This window comes from Pygocentrus nattereri, chromosome 27 (genome assembly GCF_015220715.1).
Source record: "Pygocentrus nattereri isolate fPygNat1 chromosome 27, fPygNat1.pri, whole genome shotgun sequence".
NCBI lineage: Eukaryota > Metazoa > Chordata > Actinopteri > Characiformes > Serrasalmidae > Pygocentrus > Pygocentrus nattereri.
Genome location: NC_051237.1, coordinates 19,415,870 through 19,439,116, shown reverse-complemented (window position 1 = coordinate 19,439,116; position 23,247 = coordinate 19,415,870). Strand labels below are relative to the sequence as shown.

Sequence of the window (23,247 nt, the reverse complement as noted above, 5' to 3'; positions counted from 1 at the left end):
AGACTCGATCCTTCATTCAGCCTGAGTGAGTGGCATCTGTCACTGCCTTGTCCGCTTGCAGCACACTCATCCCTCTCTCTCTTTCTCTCTTGCTCCCTCTCACTTCCCTCCCATCAGCCACACCATCTATTATTCATAACTCTGTGATTTAGCCAGGTGTTTATATTCCATCTCATTTTTTCTCCCCTTTTCCCCACCATTCCCGCTCCTGGAATAGACTGTCTAAGCTCAAGGACAGGCTGTAGAAAGTCTCTCTCTCTCTCTTTCTCCCCCCCCCATGTCCTGAACACATTTTCAACTCTTATTCCAGTGTCTATAATAATCTTTGTAACCAGCTGTTACTGGTCATTAATGGTGGTCCTAAAATATTCCTGACATAAATTTTAAAGTTAACTGTAAGTGCTATTGGGTCATTTCTTGGAGCAGAATGATTAATATGCAGTCAAATATGCAGTGAGGATTTGATTTTCTAAGTTAAAATAAGGCTGTTTTCATGCCTAGTTTGTTTACTGAAGTCCGAATTAGAGTTTTTGTGACATTGGATCTTTTTACAGGGTTCGGTTGGTTTCACACTGCAACAGCTAGAGTGCATCAAATCATAAACATTAATGCATGTTTACTAGTTAAATGCAAGTACTCTGTTACTCTAACATTAGTCATTATTTATTTATTGTTATTATAACCATCTGAGCCAAAAACTACATTAAAAATAAATAAATAAAACATACTCTTAACATCTCTATGTATCACAGTCAAAGCAATAACAATCAATCAAACATCATACCTGCTTCCTTATGGTTTGTCAGTTGTATTAAATTGTAATTTAATTTATTCTGGTGCCATTCTTTCTGTAATCCATGTGCCAAAATCAAAAGTGTTGCTTCACTTTTATTTTGTTGCTCAATTGCCATTATTAGAAGCAGCTCAGTGCTGAAAGAACGATGAGAGTTTAGACTCAGACGTTGAGACCAGTAGACTGTGTCAACAGTACAGAGCTAATACACAGAAAAACATGCTCTGATACTGATTTCCCTCATTTGGTGCAGCACCATCACAAAAATGTGTTCCACAAAAATGTGGGCTAGTACAGTTTGCAGAAAAACAGATGGACTACAGTCAGTAATTGTGGAACTACAAAGTGCACCTATACAGTAAGTGGAGCTGATCAAATGAACAATGAAGGTAGAAACAAGGAGGTGGTCACAACATTATGCCTGACTGGTGTATATTGATCCACCTGGATTTGGCCATTATGCTAAATGTGGGATAAGTGACCACTTGTTTTCGAAACAATGTTAGCTGCTTATGTCCTTAAGTTGCTGTAGTTCTACATCACACCTTATTTAAATACCCAATTTTCAAATGTATGTATAAACACAAACAGCATTTACAAAGCACAGACAATTAAGACCCCAATCAGTTTTATAACAGTGCAGCTGGTGAAATTGTTTTACTCTTGGTTTCATTTAATTATATGACTTTAAAAAAGACAAGTAATCCAAAAGTAACAATCAGATTATATTACCTTGATATAGTAATCTTTTTAGTTACAAATTACATTATTAACTTAGAATTAAGTGCACAAATGCACTATTGCTACTTTGTATTATACTGTTACAGCATGAATGTGTAATCTGCATGTCGCTGTTATCGGAACAAAACCTTCTATCTCCAAAACTTCATGGCAACTTTATAGGAGAAGGAAAAAACATACTTTACTATTAATGTAAGTCAATGAAACCAGTTTTTCCCAGTAATTCTGGGCCATTTCATTAGGTCCATTTATCATTAAATTTACACGCAGTGTAAAGAACAACAGGTAACAGCTTTCAAATTATAAAAAAACCTGAAAAACGACAAAAATGGAGATACAAAGTTTTGTTCTGACAGCAGCGATATGTGAAAATTTAATGTCACAGTGCTCCCCACAAGTATAGCTGTAGGTCATCTTTAAGGATTACATTGCAGTCAGTCACACACACTGAGTTTGCAGGATTACCTCGTTGGAGTCGATGCCGTTATTGACGGACCAGGTGGTCTGGAAGTACTCCAGCATGCGCTGCTTAAGGCTCTGGGGCAGGTGGTGCACTCGTATAAAGTCCTTCAAGTCTTTAGTGCGCGTGTGGTATGACGACCAGCGTGAGTACATGCGCTGGATAATGGCCGTCACATTACCAAACACCAGGGCGTGCATGAGTGCTGATACACAACAACAAAACAAAAACATAGAAAAATGACATTCCACATTTGCATTTGCTTAAAACACTGCAACATTCAACTGTTCCATCTGATGTTTCATATATTACTAGCAATATATCTGAATAAGTCTGTTATATTTACTGTATCTCAAAAGCTCCAGTGCTGGTACAGTGCTTTTCGACACCTTATATGTTTACCTCATATTCTCACAGTAACTCGATCAACTCCCATTTTGTCCATTTTGACTGACTGATATTTGCATCATTGTACTGAATTGGTGACTTTAGACAAAATCATTTTGCTTTAAATGATCCTATACTTTAATTATGTTCATTTTATTAAAGTAAAAGATTGAACATTCCATTTTGTCACTACCAAAACAATCATAAAATGAAACTTTGCCAAATGTTTCAGTAAAAATATTAAAAATAAATTTTTAAGATTTAAGATTTCTGAGATTTTTATATCAAACAGTCTGCAGAGTTTACTCTTAGAAAGTTGGAATGAAGAACACACAGTTCTGTTGATATAACTGTTGGCCTGTTAGTAAGAGAGGTTAACGCAGAATGGCCAGACTGGTTTGATCTGACAGAAAGGCAGAAAAGTACCTCAGAATACACATCACGTCACCTTGAGGCAGACGAGCTACAACTGCAAAAGACTACGTTGGGTTCTACTTCTGTCAGTCAAGAACAGAAAGCTGAGGCTGCAGCAGGCACAGGCTCACCAAAAATAGTCTGTTGAAGACTGGAAAAACATAGCTTGGTTTGATGAATCCTGATTTCCATCTAGGCACACTGATGGTAGGGTCAGAATTTGGCACCAACAGCATAAATGCATGGACTCAACCTACCAACAGTTCAGGCTGGTGAAGGTGGTGTAATGGTGTGGGAAATGTTTTCTTATCACAGTTTTGGCCTGTTAATACCCATCAATCAACGCTTGAATACCACAGTCTGAGTATTGCTGATCATGGCCACAATTTACCTAGTTTCGAATGCCTAATTCCAGCATAGTGTCACAATGCAAACATTAACTCAAACTGGTTTCATGAACATGAACAAGATTTTAGTGTTATTCAGTGGACTTCCCCATCACTGCATCTGAATCGAATAGAATACCTTTGGGATGTGGCAGAATGGGAGATTCAAAGTATGAAAAGCAGTACTTGCATCAGTGGGTTAAACATGAAGAACTGAGGCTGTTTTGAGAGCAAAGGGAGGTCCTATCCAGTCATAGGCTGGAGGTTAGGGAACCAGCCTTGTGACCGAAGGTCGCTGGTTTGATCCCCAGAGCTGGGTGTTTTTGTGTATATTTGCAAACTGTTCATATATCTGCAAAACAAACACCAGTTCAGCCATTTTCTTTGTTCATACATCATCTTTTTGTGCTCCAGACTCTGGAATGATTTGGGGTCAGAAATGTCAAGTAGGAACATCCCACATACATATTCTCCAGAATGGTACATCACCAGGAGCTACGAGTTAGAAATTCAACCTGCCCTACTGTAAATACTGCGAGAGATACAGGTGGTGTTTGATTATGTGTACATGCTGTTGTCAGAGAGAGATGTGGGACTTGATTGTGTCTATGTATGTATTGTTGTTGGACAGGGAGAAGGACGTGATTGCCTTCAGGCTTGGGATGACATTTCACAAAATAAAGGCCATGAATTATTAATGTGAACCAACATCTGGTGGGACCTCGGTTCAACCCATTTACCACTATAAAAACAAACACTCGTGCACCCATACAGTCTGCACAAACAGCAGAGCTTTATTGAGTGAACAGTCCCTGCTCCAAACCTCAACCTATTTTCCTACCTTTAACCCAAATCTGGAGTCACATTCCAACAGCTACTGTACTTATCATTCAGAGAGCATGGTAAACCACAACACATCCCAACAAACCAGAGATGTAATTTAATCGAACACATATAGGTCATATGTCACAATGTTGCATGAACTGGTTTACTAAAGTTTGAGTAACTGGTGGCGTCTTTTTCTCCTCTTTTTCAAATCGGTAAAATTGCAGTAGTGTTATTCAAGGACTTTCTTTAACCCTAAGGAACACAGAATGATACATTCTGAGCGATGACACCTTAAACTCGTGTTTCTATCACAATATAAAAATGCCCCCACAGAGTGAGTGAGCTCATTCAGGGCACATTTGGAATCAGTAAGCAGGTATTACTGACTGGGTGGATCGGAGTGACAATAGAACTTGAGTGATATGTGACTTATGGCATTTTTTCACCAATACTGTGGAGTCTAGTACTATGCGTTCGCTTTGCATAACAGGACAGTAACAGTATTTTCATTGTTTTTGTGCTGTTTCTCCCCTTGTTATTCAAAACGTGAACTTTTCAGCGTGAAAGTCAAAATCGAAACTGTTCTGTTGTGCATGTAGGTCATCGTCCTTAGCTTTTCTCAGGTTTTTCCTGGTTCTGATTTTGACCCTCTTTCTATCAGCACCACCTATCGGTGAGCTTCTACACCACAAATCAGTGATCTGTTCTGAAATATACATGGGTGGAAAGTGTTTATAACACCTGTGAAATAGAAATTTGATATTTTTAAATTCCAGATTATACGTTTTTACTGTTATTGCTTGACTATAATGCTCAGTATAACTTATAGGTCTACTTTCTCTACATGTATCACATTCAATGTAATACAGATACATTTTATTTGATCTCAGCTCTGTTATGATTGGCAGGTTTAATTCTGACCAATCTCTCTGCAAGCAGTGAAGACCATCATAGACCAACAATTCTAGGAGCAGATTAAAAGCACTGTCATCTCGACAGCAACATAGAAGGTGCCAAGAAACTCTGTGTGAAAAGAAGCCAAATAAACAGATCAAAAAGTTAAAATTTATTTTGAACAGTCCAACCAAAATCATATTGGACCACATGTTTTAATCACACTTAAACATAGTCCTTAGTCCCTACTGAATCTGAGGAGCCTGCATCCTGGATGCTGTTTGCTAGCATTACCATCTTCCCATTGATACCTATGCTGCATATACCCACAGTCACATCAACACCTACCTCCAATGAGCATGGTGCAGATGGAGAAGATCTTCTCGGCATCTGTATTGGCTGAGACATTGCCAAAGCCCACGCTGGTCAGGCTGCTGAGGGTGAAGTATAGTGAGGCAATATAGACGCTACGCAATGATGGGCCACTACCGGATGAGCCATTGGCCATGCTGTATGGAGACTCCAGCCGCTTGCCCAGCTCATGTAGCCAGCCTGAAAGAGGCAGCAAAGGGACAGAGAACAAATACAGTGCATTCATTACAATACAAAATGGGAAAAGCAGTGTCTATGCTGCTCAGTGATGACTGACTGGTGTTGATGCAGTGTTAGCTGGCACTAACAGTTTCCTGATCAGCTCATCTATTGTATTTAAAGCTTATATAAAGCATGTAAAGTCCAATGTTAGCCTGCACAGACATATTGGGTACATTTACTATCAATTAAATCAAGTACTGCATTTTATTTTAATTACAGTAACTGTCAGTCAGTTTTCTTGACCTTGACAAATACATGCTATGCTAGCTTTACAAACTCTTCAGAGTAGAGGGAAAGAACAAATATTTAGGCTGAAGTTGCTTCTTCTTTAATATTTTAGCTGATCCCATATCTCACACCAGAATTACAGCATAAAGCAAGGTACTGACCCTGTGCTTTGTTATGTGGTACTTAGTGATCTCTTTTATCTCCACTAGCACTTATTACAGTACCTTTCCCTTCACTTTAAACATGTGTATAGCATCACATAAGGCCTTGTTTTCCAATGTTGATTACAGAATATCCCTGTCCTGGAGTACCTCTGTACCTCTGCTCAAACAAAGAGAAGTGATCTGAAATTCTGGTCTGATCTCAAGTACAGTTCCAGAAATTTCTGTCCCAGCCTGACCTGACCCAAAACACAGCATCATATTTTGAGCCTGAACTCAAGCCTGAGCCTGAGCTTAATGTATTTCTTCCTAAGCCTGCCCTGAACCACATAATCAGGTTCTGAGTCAAAAACCGACCCGAGTACAACAAAATTCTCCCCCAAAACTGACCTGAACCAGCCCATCACTACCCTAAGTACAATAAAATAATAAAATAATTGAATCCCGCTTCAATTATCTTTTTTCATCAAATAATGCTGTGGAATAACTTCTTAAATGTTTTAGTCTGGAAAAACATTCCATACTGTGTTGTTTCCACACCGTGCACTACTGACAAAGCAAGATTTCAGCCTCACTTCACATGTTACATATTGAACATATATTTTACAAATAAATTCAGATAATCTGTACTTTCCTGTAATTTACTGTACGTTCCACAAGTGAGTGATTAAAAACTGTTTTACATAACTGAAATTAAGGAGTGAGAATAGCATAAAGAAAAAACTTAAACCGGGGGGGGATTCGTTGTAAAATTTTGGAAATTTGGAACTGACCATAACCCATATATTTGGAAAATTATGCCTGAACCTGACAGGACTTGACTGCTCAAGTTAGTGGCAATTTGTTTTTTGTCGTATAAAAGAGTTGACATAAAATTGGATAACATTAAAAAAGATCTGTTGTCCCATTTCCCCAATTACTCAATTCTTCCAGCTCCTCTCCTCCCTTTGACTTGTCCACATTCTTCTGCCATAGGAGAGGAGCAGTAGCAGTGCGAAGCATGGATGGATAGAAGCAGTAGCAAAAGTTTCCTGAAGCAGCCAGGGCCATATTAGTCCATTTCCTATTCAGCATTAAATAAAAGATATATACTGATCCCAGATCAGCATTTTCTTGAAGTTTGTTAAATGTGCACCCAGGTTTGAGAACCACTGACATAGGTCAGTGTCAATGCCAAATCAGAACAAAACAGAGCAAGATAAAATGAGTAATATTTCTGTGAATTAGGCAGTTTCAAAATAGCTAGCTGCTTTTAGCTGGTGCATTTAGCAGTTGCTCATTTCTTCACTTCACTGCAGTTACATTTCAACACAGCTTCTACTTAATTGTCAGCTCAGCCACCAAGCAGCCACTTGTGTTTTTACCTAGTCTTATATTCATTCGACTGCACATAAAATTTCCAGGCTGTTGTTGCTATAGTAACTGCCTTCCGGAGCAGGCCTGGGGGTCAGTTGCGTCACTGCAAGGGGATGGAAGGAGTTCTCCATCAGTTCTGATCAGAGAGCGCAGAGGCCCTCTCCCAGCAGTGGCCCGTCAATGCTGACCACAGCATTGCGCTCTGGGCCTAATTACAGCTAGTGCAGGAGGGTGGGGGTGAAGCAGTATCCACTGTAGGGCTATTATTCTCATTGGCTCCTCAGTCTGTCCTCTCTTGCATGAATGCACTCTCTCCGTTTCCCTTTTGTCATTTTCCTGCCTTTTTTCCATTCCTCGTCTCCGCATCATCGTGCCATTCTTCACAACATGGCTGCGCACCTGCGCTGTCATTTATCATCCTGTAAGCTCTTCATCACTCTCTCTGTGTCTCGCTCTTTCTTTATTTCTTTCTCTATCCTTCGCTTTCGCAATAAAGCATTGAACAAACGCCATGGGTGGTCCTGTTAAGCATGCCTGATGAACCTTTATAGTGTGCATTTTTACCGAGAGAAGCTGTTCTGAATTGATTAGGTCGATTAGAGTGGTATAATTCCGGCAGGGGAGTCCAAACTCACATTTCCCAACTGAGGTTTCCACACCACTGTGTCTTGTCGTATAGTGTAGTAACAGACTACACATATTTTATTATGCAAACTCACAGGAATCAAACAACTCAATTAATGTACCCTTGAAAATAAGTATAATTGAATGTGAGGTTTTTATGGACTGCTATCTTTAAGGTTACATTACATTAAGATTACATTTTTAATTACATAACCTCAACATTGTTGTCTACAATTTAAGTTAATGTGTGGCTGTAAACCATACGATAGCTGCCACGCTATGTCTACTGCAACTATACTTATGCAGAGCTCTGGGAAAACAATGATCTAAACTTGATGAAATCCATTTAAAAGTGAAACCACATAAAGCAGTATTCAGATTAGGTTACACATTTGAAATAATCTAAAAGATTATGTAATTGATCAGATCTTCATTCAAATAATTTGTAATCAGTAACAACATACATTTCTTAAGTACTGGCTGTACCTCTCCACCAAATTGACAATAACCAGAATTCTTTACGAATTTAACGAAAGGGGAAGTCATTTTTAAGACTGATTGAGTGTCCTTAATACTCTCTACAAATCAGAAGCTGTGTATTAAGTCCAAAGTAAAACGTCCTGTATATAAAGCATTGTTTGAGCTGGATTAGTTTAATGTGGGAAGGTGCCGTAATCTAAACAGGCTTATTTTGTTAATGCTTGTTTATGTTTTTAGCTATAAGGTACCATTGGTTGGCAAATAAAGAATTGGTCATTTCAAGTAAGAGGTTATTGTTTGGTTGGATTTCAGTTAGTCAGGAGAAGTCTGTGATTGTGTGCATGAAGATGTTTGAGTAAAGTAATCTCACCTATATCCCAGGTGTGCGTGTGTGCATTGCTTTCCATCTCCTTCTTGCCGATAATGTACCAGATGCAAGCCATCCAGTGGGCCAGCAGGGCAAACATGGACATCAGCAGGGTCAACACCACTGTGCTGTGTTGCGAGAAGCGGTCCATCTTCTGCAGCAGACGCAGTAGCCGCAACAAACGTATTGTCTTCAGCAGGTGCACCACAGACACCTGACGATGGGAGACCTGATAGAAACCAATAACTTTTCAGAAACTGACTACTATACACAAAATTAGTGAGATATAGGTGGGTTAAACATTGTGGTCAATATAGAGAAAGTCCAACAATTTTCAACTGAATTCAGTAAATAAACAATAATTATGCATTAAAAGTGTGGTATCTGTTCTTTTTCACTTAAAAATTCAGCAGAACGTTATTTGACCAGATGTCTTCTTCTTCTTTCGGCTGCTCCCTTTAGGGGTCGCCACAGCAGATCATCTGCCTCCATCTTGCCCTATCCACTGCCTCCTCTACTTTTACACCAACCATTTCCATGTCCACCTTCACTACATCCATAAACCTTCTCTGAGGTCTACCTCTTCTCCTTCTACCCAGCAGCTCCATCTCCAACATTCTTTGACCAATATATCCACTATTCCTCCTCAACACATGTCCAAACCATCTCAACCTGGCCTCTCTGGCTTTATCTCCAAACTGCTCCACCTTCACTGTCCCTCTGATCTGCTCATTTCTAATTTTGTCCATCCTTGTCACTCCCAACGAAAATCTCAGCATCTTTATCTCTGCCACCTCCAGCTCAGCCTCCTGTCTTTTAGACAGAGCCACAGTCTCCAAACCGTACATCACAGCAGGACGCACTGCTGTCTTATAAACCTTCCCTTTCACTCTTGCTGCTATCCTTCTGTCACACATCAGCCCTGACACCCGTCTCCACCCGCTCCATCCTGCCTGCACCCTCTTCTTCATCTCTTTTCTACACTGTCCATTGCTCTGGATGGTTGACCCAAGATATTTGAAGTCATCCACCTTTACGACCTCTACACCTTGCATCTTCACCTTTCCACCTGCCTCCCTCTCATTCACACACATGTATTCCGTCTTGTCTCTACTGACCTTCATTCCTTTCCTCTCCAGTGCAAACCTCCACCTCTCCAGATTCTCTTCCACCTGCTCTCTACTCTCACCACAGAGTACAATGTCATCTGCAAACATCATGGTCCATGGAGCCTCCTGCCTGACCTCATCTGTCAACCTGTCCATCACCATTGCAAACAAGAAGGGGCTCAAAGCTGATCCCTGATGTAGCCCCACCTTCACCTTGAAACCATTTGTCACTCCAACTGCACACCTCACCACTGTCTCACTATCCTCATACATGTCCTGCACCACCCTAACATACTTTTCAGCTACACCTGACTTCCTCATACACTACCACAGTTCCTCTCTTGGCACCCTATCATATGCCTTCTCTAGATCCACAAAGACACAACGTAGCTCCTTCTGACCTTCTCTGTACTTCTCTACCAACACTCTCAACGCAATGCAATTTGACCAGATGTGCCCAAACATAATTACCTACCTTAATGGTAGACTTCTAAAAAGAGGAACACTAAAGTGGCTGAGGGAGACACGTTACTAAAGCCATCTTAGCTTAAACATGCTAAAGTCTGAGCTTATAGTCTTAAGCTAGAACCACAATTTTTAGGTCAAGGTTTTAATTACACTTTTGAAAAACTGCTCTTCAGCAGGAGAGCCCCCTAGAGCTACATGAGAACTGTAGCATTTTGAGATTTAGGAGTTTGAAATGGGAAAAGCTCTAAAGCAATGGTCTCCAATCCTGGTCCTGGAGAACTACCTTCCTGCAGAGCCTAGTTCCAACCACAGTTTGCCGCACCTGCTTCAGCTAATCAACCTCTTCCATGGTCCCTGATTGGACTGGCTGAATCAGAAGTACTAGAGTTAAGTAAGGAGTGGGGCTGCTAATTGAATAAAAGTTGGAACTAAACTCTGCAGGAAGGCAGCTTTCCAGAATAAGGGTTGGAGTCCACTGCTTTAAGGTCACTACAAGGATGTGTCTATAGAAATCACTGTCAAAGCTGCTACAGGTAATTCTATTTATTCTGTATATGAGCAGTGAATGAATGAGATTAAAATGCTGAAGACTTTACTGGGAGGTGTTAGAAAGACGGGGGAAAAGTATGCGGTAACATGCGCACACATGATTGTTAAAGTGGGGCAACATTTCTTTTAGAAATGAACTGGAGTGGAGGAAAATGGTGCATGCACGTTTACACACCCACACACCCAGAGGCCTGACCTTGAAGAGATTATATTTTGATTTATTAGTTTCTTACAGTTAATATAAACAGCCTTCTGAACAGTAAAGCTTGTGTATGTGTCTGCAAAAGTTCTCAAAAACAGCTGTTAAAAACCTTTTCAGCCTTGTGTTTTATGTCTATGACAGTGACAGCAAATAAATCACATTTTCATTCCTTTTCTGTTATTATGTATTGACAGTCAGCAAGACAGTAACAGTCATTTTCATGTATTAAGTCCCAGCAGGGACATATATATATATATATATATATATATATATATATATATATATATATATATGTATGTATGTATGTATGTATGTATGTATGTATATATATATATATATATATGCTGACTGGCCTCTTCATTAAGACGTCCTAAAGATCTCCTTGTTTCTTCACTCACTGTCCACTTTATCACTACAGAGCAGGTACAGAGCATTTGGGTGGTGGATCATTCTCAGCACTGCATTCACACTGACATGGTGGTGGTGTGTTTGTGTTTGTTGTGACACAGCAGTGCTGCCAGAGTAACAGCTGACCTATATTTCTCTAATAAATGTGATATTTAACATACTGTAAAACAATGTTTATTGCATGTGCCCACTCCTAACATCATATTTCATGAAAATAATGGTTGTCTATAATGAACTAGAGCAATAAAATCATTTAATTTTTAATGCTTATTTTACAGATGCCATAGTTACAGAAGATTTCACTACATCTGCTGAGTCTATGCCAGCAATGAGACTGACTGATGGTAAAGCTCTTTTGTGATTTTGTGTTAGCTTTGGGCTGCAAATGGTAGAGTTGTTAAACATACTGACTGGCTGCAACTGTAAGCCTACACTCTCAAAAATAAATGTATGAAACTGTCACTGGGGCAGTACCCCTCTTGTCACTGTGGTGGTACCCTTGAGAGTACATCTCGCTACCTCAGTCAGGTACACTCACCGGCCACTTTATTAGGTACACCTTGCTAGTAAAAGGTTGGACCCCCTTCTGCCTTCAGAACTGCCTTAATTCTTAATGGCATACTTTCAACAAGGTGTTGTAAATATAACACTACAAATAAAAATCTGTAAAAAAATGCAAATGTTTTCTCAATGATGGTCAAAATGTATAAAATTACAGTTATTTAATTTCTTAGAAATACTGCTCTTTACTGTAATGTAATAGCTTCACTAGTTTGACTAGTTATATTGAGATACAGTATTTTACCACAATAAAAACAACATTTTTTAAATAAATGTAAATGTCTGTGAAATAAAGATGACCATTGGGTTTTGTGAATTTGGCCCATGTGCTTTTGTTTTGTTTTTGTCTTGTCCATGTGCTTCCTTGTTTGTTTCTTCCTGGTTCTGCCCCCTTGTTTCCAGACCCTGCCTCTGATTGTAACCACCTGTGTCTTGTCAACCCTGTTGTATTTAAGCCCTGAGTTTTTCCCTGTTTGGCTGCTGGTCTTTGTTTAGTCTTTTTATTGTATTGTTTAGCATCATTCTACCAGCCTCCTTTGTGTGTTTTTCCTGTGTTCATTGTCATCATGTCTGTCCCTCATTCGCTCCGTGTTTGCTCGTTGACCCTGGACTGCCTAGACCCTGATGTTGGATTTGCCCTTAACAAATCTTGCTTCTCTCAGTGTATGTGTCCGCCTCATCATTGCTCCCACACGTTACAATATTTCTGCAAATTAACAAAAAGCAACACAAGCATGGTTTATTCCATGCATTTAGTCATTTATTTAAATGGATATTGATCATTAATAGTTTTATAGCATTCAGTAATCTTATAGCTCTTTAAATCTTTTTATTGTGTATATGTAGATGATAAAAATGGTCAAACAGGTAGATGGTCCAGATAAGCTGATAACTTAGTGTATGTCTCAAGTCAGTCATTGGTGCTAAAGTCAAAGACAAATTGAGATTTTGTTTTGTGACTTGAGTTCATGTTATAGAACTCATATCTTCATTCTTGTTTTTGTGATTTGTGATTTTGTATTAGATTAGATCAAAAAGTACCAGAACTATTGATTATCTAGAGCTGTTCACTAGAAATAAGCTGTTCATGACAACTGTAAACACACACACACACACACACACACACACACAGACACACACACATATATAGATTATATTATATGTAGATATATAGATATATAGACACACAAGACTAACTTTCTGATCACAAGTGTGGCTAAAATCTGGAGCACAGTTCTGTCAGTCAAACTCTTTGCAACAGACAACAGTATCACAAACAGCAACCAGCGAGTTTCCACCCCAATGCACTGTAAAAGTGAGGCGGAATGTGGTGTATCGCTGCTGAACCGATGATTTGAATCAAGACACCCGCACTATATCAAACTGTCACAAGTCGCCTACACCACATTACCGAAGTCAACACTAAACACGTGGAAACACACTGTCCATCAGCTTGTTACCATTTTGCCTTGGGCAGAGTCTGTAAATAATACCCATTATATTGTCTATTATTATAATCACCAGTCTACTTCCACAGAGAGCTGGCATTCCCCTAACCCTCCAGCATTAAATAATAATCCACAGCATAACAGGCGTCATCCTTCAACTAATAATAAAATATTAATATGAAAGACAGAGGAGGATATGGGTCTCAGGGGTTTCTGCTTTGAGAACATTATTGTTATTAAGAGAGCAATAAGGTTGGACATGGTCTTTAGTTCCGTAATAAGCAAAGAGAGTGTTCTTATTGTATTAGCGAGAGCGGCACAGTAGAGTTTCTGCATTTAGTTCTACTTTATTCAGCCTGTAATATGTGGAATATTTGCATCATTCTACTGAATTAGTACTGAATTGAAATATTTTTTTAAATCACCATAGAAATAAAAAAAAAAAAAGGTAAGTATTATTTTTACAAGTTGAAATTTAGGGATTAGAATTTGGGACAGACATATGCCAACAGAAAGTACCTTATAAATGATGATTTTGTGTACATTTTGCTCAGCACTGTCACAATTAATGCCTTGTATCTGTCACGGTTGGCCCCTCCCAGTACTGTCCATGTGCTTGTGTTTTGGTTGTGTAACTCCGCCCCTGATTGTTTTCACCTGTCCCTCGTTGTTCCATGTATTTAAGCCCTGTGTTTGCCCCTTGCGTTTGCCAGTCTTTGTATTATTGTACCTGGTCTTTGTTTGTGTTGGTTCTGGTCGTCGTCGTCATGTCTTACCCTCGATCTGTCCGTGTCGGCTCATTGACCCTGGATTTGCCCCTAATAAATCTCGCTTATCTCAGCGTGTGCGTCCGCCTCCTCGCTCCCCCTTACAGTATCTGAATAGATCATAAGACCTGAGTGCTTATTTGTTTTTAAATAATGTTTTTTGTGATTTTTCTTTCTGTGGACCACAGTGTAAACCAATGCAGGAGAATGGTCCATGTAGAGAGAGGTGACAAATTATAGGAAAAAAGACAACATACAGTTGGTTTCAGGCCACCATGAGTCACCGTAACAATCTCTGGTCTCTGGCACTCTAATGGAGGAATGGAACACTATTGTCCCAAAATACACGGTGAGTCAAAAGTCACAGGACACGTTTTATTTTATTTTTTATTTTATCATCGACTTTCATCTCTGAGATCATCTCAAACAAATTGTGTATGTTAAGAAGATCTGCAACAAATACCACCTTCAGCACCATATCGTGGAGGCATAAAACATAAAATAAAATAAAACGGTGTCCTGTTACTTTTGACTCACCCTGTATATTGCTTCAACTGATCACTTTATAACCCTGCATTCACACTAGCAGTGATGCAACCTATATTGAAGGCAGAGATCATTCATTTTCAATGAGAGCAGGCAATTTCTGGTAACAAGAAGCCGAATAAACATTGGCATAGTGAAGTGGGCAGAGGTTTAGTGTAACTTTGCAAAGGAATGTGGCAATCACCAGTGAGAACTGAGCATGATAGAACACGCTTTATCTCCACCCCGTGAAATGGTATATTCCTTTTTAGATCCATAGATATTGTACTCGAGCCCTTCGAGCTTCGAATACAGCTCGGCTTGACCTGCCATCCTTCAAGGCACGTGGAAATCAAGCGTCGAAAATGTTCTCCGTACTGGCATCCTAGTGGCGGAACGATCTCCCTCTGGCTGTCCGTACAGCAGACTCTCTCGCTGTCTTCAAACGCAGACTGAAGACACATCTCTTTACACAGCACTTAAATGAGCACTGAATATAGTATTGATTGTAATGTATTGTACTGTACTTATGTATTGTATTTTATTGTATTGCACTGTTCTGTGTTCAACTCTGTTCCTTTTTTCTGGGTATCTACAGTGACTTTTTGTTTCTAGCAGTATCTGAGCTCAGGACTGGCTTTCTCTCTAACCTACGGGTAAATAGCAAAGATACTTTCCCTAGATACTTTCTGCAAGTCGCTCTGGATAACAGCATCTACTAAATGCTGCAAATATAAATGTAAATGTAGATATTTGTTACTACTAGAGATGGAGGAATGGTGCTGGTGCTTTCATCTCTAATAGACAGCAGCCATTACAAAGATGAAATACTGTTTTCCACCCATACTGACTGAATAGACAGTAATGCACTACGCAGAGTTTTTTCATTTTTAGTGCACTGACAAAAGTAAAACTACAAGTTTTTTTTTCTCAGTAATTCTATTCGTTTTAGTTATTTTTTCCTTCAACATTATACTTTCTATGTAGTTTTTGCATTTCCAATGTTATTTTTTTGTTACTACAGTTAATAAGCACATTTTTTCACTGCTAATTTTCATTTTAGTAATAGTTTTAATTTATTATAATAATACTGATAAGAACCGGATGAGAAGGTATCTGATTTATAATTCTACTAGCCAATAAAGTGTGCCGTACTGTCATAGCATTTGCTTGGTGTCCATGAAATTATGGCGACCAAAGGTCAGCTTGAGTTCAGAAATGCCCACAGGCAATGAGCAACCAGTAATTTGTACGAGAAGAGGCAAAAAGTTACTGCAGGTGTGACTGCAGGTAAACATACAATCCAAAATCTCCCACAGGTGTTCAGTTAGGTTAAGGTCGCTTAGTTTGGTAACTGCAAATTCAGTTAGGTTGAGATCAGTTAGCTTGGTAATTGCAAAGGCCATAGAATGCGATTTACATCATATTCTTACTCATCAGAACATTTAGTCACTCCTTGTGCCCTGTGGGAATAGTGCCAGATACAGACTCTCCAGGACCAGAGTTGTGCACCCCTGGGATTAAGGATCTGTCAGATTACTTTTGGGTAATGCACAATGGGTAATCACAATTCCATAACTTCTAGGTAACAACCAATGAAGTGTGAGGTACGAACTTCTAAGTACTACATTTTTATTTTGGGTAAAATTATGGTTGGAATTATAAGTTCCAAAACAGTCTAACTAAATCACACACATACCCAAATTTTGGGAAAAAGGACAAGATAGATATAACCTAAAAAGACTATACACAAATAGTGTGTGTCTGTCATGATTTTACTGGGTTCCTATCGTTTTCCTCTGACACTGTCTTGGTATATTGTGACATCATTTATAATTTCCCCAGTACTCAGAAGGTAAAGAGTCACGGTGAAACTGCTACAATTTAAAATATATGCTAATATGTTTGTCACAAGCTTCAAGAAAAACACAGAATGTCTATTAGAACCTTTCAGTATCTGTGATTAATCAAGAGCAGCCAAAAATCGTTCTTGCAAAATGTTGGCTTAGCACTACCAACCAACTAAAATCCCATAAGTACACTAAAAGAAATTAGCACTACAGCAGAGGTAGCTTTTTCCTTGTGTTTTGGCAGAGTGTTGACATTTATGTCTCGAACAGAAGGCCTATCTCCAACAGCAATGGTTCGCCACTGAATCACTGTTCCTATTGAAACACAAATCCAGCTGAGCAGTCTTTATGACTGAAGCTCCTTCCGTTCATGTCCCTGTAATGAATCTTCCTTCAAAGTCACTTAGATCTTCTCCACTTGCCATCTTGGGCTTGTTTACGACCTGCATTTTGTTTCTGTATTACTTTCCTGCTTACATGGGTGATACTGCAATTAAATGTAGTGTATGTTTATACTACCTTGTTTCTCCAAATATTTATATTTTATAATGTCCTTTGTTTGCTTAATAGCTACAAGCTGTTAGTAATTTCAGTGTCTGACCATACCACATCTCTGTAGGCCAGTGGCTTTTGTTTTTGCACCACAGCACTCTCAAATTTACATTTGTCTTTATAACAAGGGGTTTATGCACTGCTAATGCACTGTAATATCACCTGAGGAACAATTGCTCTTCAGTGTTTCCTTACACTTCACACTACTGTATAAGCACTACTGTCACTGAATATACACTTTCGACTGCATTTCCAATCGTATTTCAATTTCAATCCAATTTTAAATCTTCAATTTTTTTTTCCAATTTTTAATCTCATAGATATAAATCTAAACATAGTTCAGCTGTCTTTATGACTGAAGTGCTTGCCATCTATCCGATTATGTTTGGATCACTCCATGCACATTTATAGGTGATCAGACATGGATCTAGGCCACATTCAACACATGTAAATGGAATACGTTTTCAACAATCATCTACAATTATGTGAGCATGTGTTGATGTGCGTTTTATGCAGAAAAAGTGAAATCAGACCTCATTCAGCCAAACTCGGCTACATGGAATCCAGTCACAAAGCACATGTTATTGCAAGATGTAAACAGGTTCTTAGATCCAAAATCCAGGTCACCTGGGCTTGCTCAGCATTTTCATACATGCCACAGTGCAAAATAGGATGTTAACTGCTTGATTGCATTATTCATTACACCTGTCTGGAAGTGTCTGCACTCATTACATTGCTCATTTATTTAGGTTTTTTCTTTCATTTATCACCAGTGTATGTACATACAGTGTACGCCACCATGCAGCATGTGTAAAAACGTCACAATACGATATGTACAGTCTTTATTGCATCACAAGATGAAGAAAAAAAAGAAATGCTGACTTCAACAAGTGTTATGTAAGTACAAAAAAGTAAACTATATGGCTACATCTCAAAATAAAACTGAGCATTACAAATTCAATAGACTTGGAATCTACAACCATGGTGTGTCGTATTCTACAACCAAATAGAGGTGCAAACTGGTATCCCTAAGGAGCGAGTTCAGATACAAAGTCAGCACTTAACAGCTGCTTGAATACTGTGAATCTGGCACAGCAGCAAGATGGAACAAAAAATCTGAGTGAAAAGCTGGCTAACCATATCCCTTCACTCAGTAACGGACACATTTGGGCAATGTCTTCACAAATGAGTTAGCATATTTGGGGTATTAGCATGGGTATTTGGTTCTGACATTAAGCAATGTCAGCACTCACTGTTCAATCTACCACTCTTTGCCCGTTAGTGAACCGTGCCATTTCAAACAGCTTAGATATACATGTATGTATGTATGTACACACACGTATATACCTTCACTAAGGGGAATAAGGGGAATTAAGGATGAGATAGAGAGGACTTAAGCGTAGACGTTTAGATACAGTGTGTTCGAGTGTGCCTGTGTGTGCGGTGCAGATGAAGAGCAGACGCTGAGGGTTATCAGGGGAGCAGGGTGAAATCTGTAATTGGTACAGATTTGAAGCAACAGCCCAGAGATCGCCAAGGTTCATATTACAAGCACCAGGATCACGAGGCTTTTTCATTTCTCTCTCTCTCTGTCCTGCTCGCTCTCCCTCTCCAGTTCGCTCTTAATAAGCCACAGTGGAACTGAAGTCCTGTTTGATTTCCTTTCACCTCATAGAGGGTTCATTACTCTGCGTGTGTGTGTGTGTGTGTGTGTGTGTGTGTGTGTGTGTGTGTGTGTGTGTGTGTGTGTGTGTGTGTGTGTGTGTGTGTGCGCACGCAAGCAGCGCTGATCGATCGCTCCAGCTTCATCCGAACAGAAATCCTGTCTGGCTTTCCTCTCAATTAGAAACAAAAGCTCTATGATCTTGACAACCATCCATGTCAGTCAGTCTCTTCACCTGGTACAAACTCCATCTTTGTGTGATCCACAGAAAACACATATTAAACGTTCTACAGACATGCTGTGAGGAATAGGACTTAGCAGTCAGCTGAGGTGCACTGACCGGTAAGCTCAGGTGCACTGACCCTTCCTTAAATAGGGCATATCTAGAGGATTCTGGGAGATTTAACCTCTAGAAGTAGCAGTTATTGCTAGCGATAACAAAAGCATAGTCTAATTTAATTTACAAGTATTATGTCTGATTGTTTCCCAGCAAACACATAATGGTTTCATGACATGAGAATATGGTTCTCTTTTGGTTATTTTTTTGGGAACCATCCCATAATGTTCAGACAACGTTCTATTTTAGTTCACAAAATTAGTTGAATTTTAGTTCACTGTAAAAATGAGAAGTTTGCTCAACTTCAAATTATAAGCTAATGGCATACACAGCTTTTTTCAGTCAGCTCAACATAAAACCCCTAGATTTCATCCTACTCAAATTTCCTTGTAAAGGTTTATCTTACTTTTTCAGTTCTGCATCTCAGTTTGGTAAACAATATATAATTTGCATTTTCACATCAGCTGTGACTATTACCATCACACCTTGTGGGCTTCCAGATGTGGACAGCTGTAGCTTTGCTGTGCTTCAAACCCACAAACTCTTGATGTTGGAATAAATGATTAGACAGTTGCATCACATGTGACCATGCCACTTTTCAAAGCTAAACAAATATTTTCCTCAGTGCTTCTAAGCATTTACAGACACAAAATCTGGCTGGCATTAGGTGCTCCTGAGCACCTAAGACATCACCCCAACAGGAGACTGAGTTTCAACCTCAGCAATGCTGTAGCAGCTACAATGCTGTAGCTGTGAGTACCCAAGAGGACAAATTGCTTGATGGGACTGTCTGATGGAAAGAGTCCCAGCTAGCGGGGAAATTACGTAAAAAAACAAGTGCTATATTATTTATCTAACTGAGTGTCACGATTGGCCCCTCCCAGTCCTGTCCATGTGTGTTTTGGTTTTGTAACTCCGCCCCTGATTGTTTGCACCTGTCCCTCATTTTCCCTGTGTACTTAAGCCCTGTGTTTGCCACTTGTGTTTGCCCGACTATGTTTGTTGTATTGGTCGTTGTTGGGTGTATTGGTCTGTGTTTGCTGTTTGAATCTGTTATTTGTCATGTCTGCCCCCCAATCTATCCGTGTTGGTGCTATGACCTTGGACTGTTTCGAATATGACCCTGGATTTGCCCTCAATAAAAGTCGCTTACCTCCGCACATGCGTCCGCTACCTCGCTCCACGTTACACTGAGTAGCAGAGCTATAACAATTAACTCCTTAAATTGTCTAAGCTTATTACATAAATGAAGAAGTCACATTACATAAAATGAGAAGTCTACTCAACTTAAAATGTTATAGTAACTGATTAAAATGGTTTTCTTGAGTTGACTCAACCTGAGGATACCAGAGTTCAACCAACTCAAACTTCTTAGTTGAGTCAAAAATTCTCCCAGCTACTGTGTCTAAAAACAGTACAAAAACAGAATTGGTATTTTTTTATCCAGTCTCTCCACTAGCTGACACTCTTTCCATCACACACACCCAACTGGCATATTTTCCTTCTGGATATGGATAGGTATGGTATTGCTGGGATTCAAACTCACAGTTGCCTAATGTTGGGATGAATTATTAGACAGACACATGAGACTACACCATACATTAAAGCTAAAGCAACAAATATTGTCTCCAGGGTATCAAACATTTTTAGACACAAGTTCAGCAGTGGTGCAGTGGCCTAAGCCATCACCGCATAAGGAGGTTGTGAGTTTGGGCACCAGCGATGCTATAGCCACCCGTAAGTGTGTACCCAGAAGGTAAAATGTCTATCAGGGTTGTGTGATGGAGTCCTGGCTAGTGGGGAAGTTGAGGATAGTTGGATAGTGTAGTGGTTAACACCTCTGCCTTCTATGCTGTAGACTGGGGTTCAATCGCCCACCAGGGCAGCTCCCTACACTATACCAATAAGAGTCCTTGGGCAAGACTCCTAACACTACCTTGGCCTACCTGTGTAAAAAACTGATGTTTTTACAGCCAAATGCTTAAAAAGTTAAAAAAAAAAGAGTATAACAAACAAGTTATTACCAGAAATGCAGAAGTTAAACATTAAGAGAATTTTTGAATCAACTAAGAAGTTTGAGTTGTCTGAACTCTTGTGTCCTCAAGTTGATTCAATTCAAGAAAAGCCATGTAATCATTATATAATTTTGAGTTGAGCTGACCTCTCATTTTAATAGTGTATAGGGACTTCACTGCAACCTGTTTGAGCCATTCTTAGGTTCTAAAAGTGTGTAATGAATCTTTGGGTCTGCTGATGGGCCCTGGCCAATTAAAGGGTTGAGACTTTTTGACTAAACTAAGAAGTTTGAGTTGGGTGTCCTCAAGTGAACTAAAAAAAAAAAGCTGTGTCCAAATTTTGAGTTGGGTGAACTTTAGTGTCCTCAAGTTAAGTTAACTCAAGGAAAGCAATGTAATCATGGGCTGGAGGTTAGGGATCTGGCCCTGTGATCGGAAGGTTGCTGGTTCGATCCCCCGGGCTGACAGTCCATGACTGAGGTGTCTTTGAGCAAGACACCTAACCCCCAACTGCTCCCCGGGCGCTGTGGCTGCTCACTGCCCCCTAGTGTGTGTGTTCACTAGTGTGTATGTGGTGTTTCACTTCATGGATGGGTTAGATGCGGAGGTGGAATTTCCCCGTTTGTGGGATCAAAAAAAAGTATCAGTTCCTTGAAACATTTTGCAAAGTTTAAAACACAACATTCTCCTGTAGTTTTATCAGGGTTAACAAGAAATATCATAAAAAAGTTGTTTTTAGTTTTTTCTTTTCTTTTTTTTCTTTAGTTCTTTTAGTGTTATTTCAGTAACGTTTGTGTAACATTTTCTTATGATCCCATGTAAAGGAAGTTTGCCAAAAGCTACATAATTTATTATAATAACACTGAAATAGTACCACAAAAAGCAATAACTGAATTATTAGGAATTATTACTATTCACACTGGTTGGTGTGAATAAATCAACTGTGGGAGCAATTGTAAGAAAATGGAAGACATACAAGACCACTCATAATCTCCCTCGATCCGGGGCCCCCACGCAAGAGCTCATCCCGTGGGGTCAAAATGATCATGAGAACGGTGGGCAAAAATCCCAGAACTACACGGAGGGACCTGATGAATGACCTGCAGAAAGCTGGGACCAAAGTAACAAAGGCTACCCTCAGGAACACACGACGCCGAGAGGGACTCAAATCCTGCAGAGCCAGGCGTGCCCCCTGCTTAAGCCAGTACACGTCCAGGCCGGTCTGAAGTTTGCCAGAGAGCATATGGACGATCCAGAAGAGGACTGGGAGAATATCATGTGGTCAGATGAAACCAAAATAAAACTTTTTGGTAAAAACTCAACTCGTCGTGTTTGGAAGAAGAAGAATGCTGAGTTGCATCCCAAGAACACCAAACCTACTGTGAAGCATGAGGGTGGCAACATCATGCTTTGGGGCTGTTTTTCTGCAAAGGGGACAGGACGACTGATCCGTGTTAAGTGAAGAATGAACGGGGCCATGTATTGTGAGATTTTAAGCCAAAACCTCCTTCCATCCGTGAGAGCATTGAAGATGGAGCGTGGCTGGGTCTTCCAGCATGACAATGATCCCAAACACATCCCTCGGGCAATACGTTTTTGCCCCACTGTATGTAATATTGGATCATTTTCTTCAATAAATAAATGTATCAACTCTAATATTTTTGTCTTATTTGTTTAATCTGGTTCTCTTTATCTCCTATTAGGACTGAGGTCAATTTTTTGCAGAAATCTAGAAAAATTCTAAAGGGTTCACAAACTTTTAAGCAGAACTATACTAGAGATGAAAGAAAGTGAATATTCTAGCAACTGCAGTTGTCCAGTGGAGATGATGTCATGGACCTTTATCAACAAAACATGCAGATGTTTTGCAGAAGTTTTTTCCTCATAAACCAGTTGTGTAACATACCCATGTTCTTTCAGGCAGTGAAATGTAAACGTTAAGGTGAAGTAGAAAGTGGCCCAGTGTCCTCATCTTCTGTCTTTCAGCCTGGGCAAAGTGTGAATTAAACCTAGGGTATCTCCATTATTCCTAAATTTAAGGTGGATAAAGTGGTATGCTTGTGGATACTTTGGTGGGCTG

General features: G+C 39.6%; 1 protein-coding gene across 2 annotated transcripts in view; it reads right to left on the bottom strand.

Annotated features, from left to right (window-relative positions):
• Positions 1-23,247, bottom strand: part of kcnh8 (potassium voltage-gated channel, subfamily H (eag-related), member 8) — a 121,363-nt gene that overhangs the window by 58,374 nt on the left and 39,742 nt on the right. For both annotated transcript variants that reach the window (XM_037535540.1, XM_037535541.1), the window contains exons 7-9: positions 8,717-8,942; positions 5,252-5,455; positions 2,000-2,199 (exon numbers count right to left, since the gene is read on the bottom strand). In XM_037535540.1, coding sequence (XP_037391437.1) covers positions 2,000-2,199; positions 5,252-5,455; positions 8,717-8,942 — 630 coding nt within the window. The remainder of the gene's footprint in view (positions 1-1,999; positions 2,200-5,251; positions 5,456-8,716; positions 8,943-23,247) is intronic.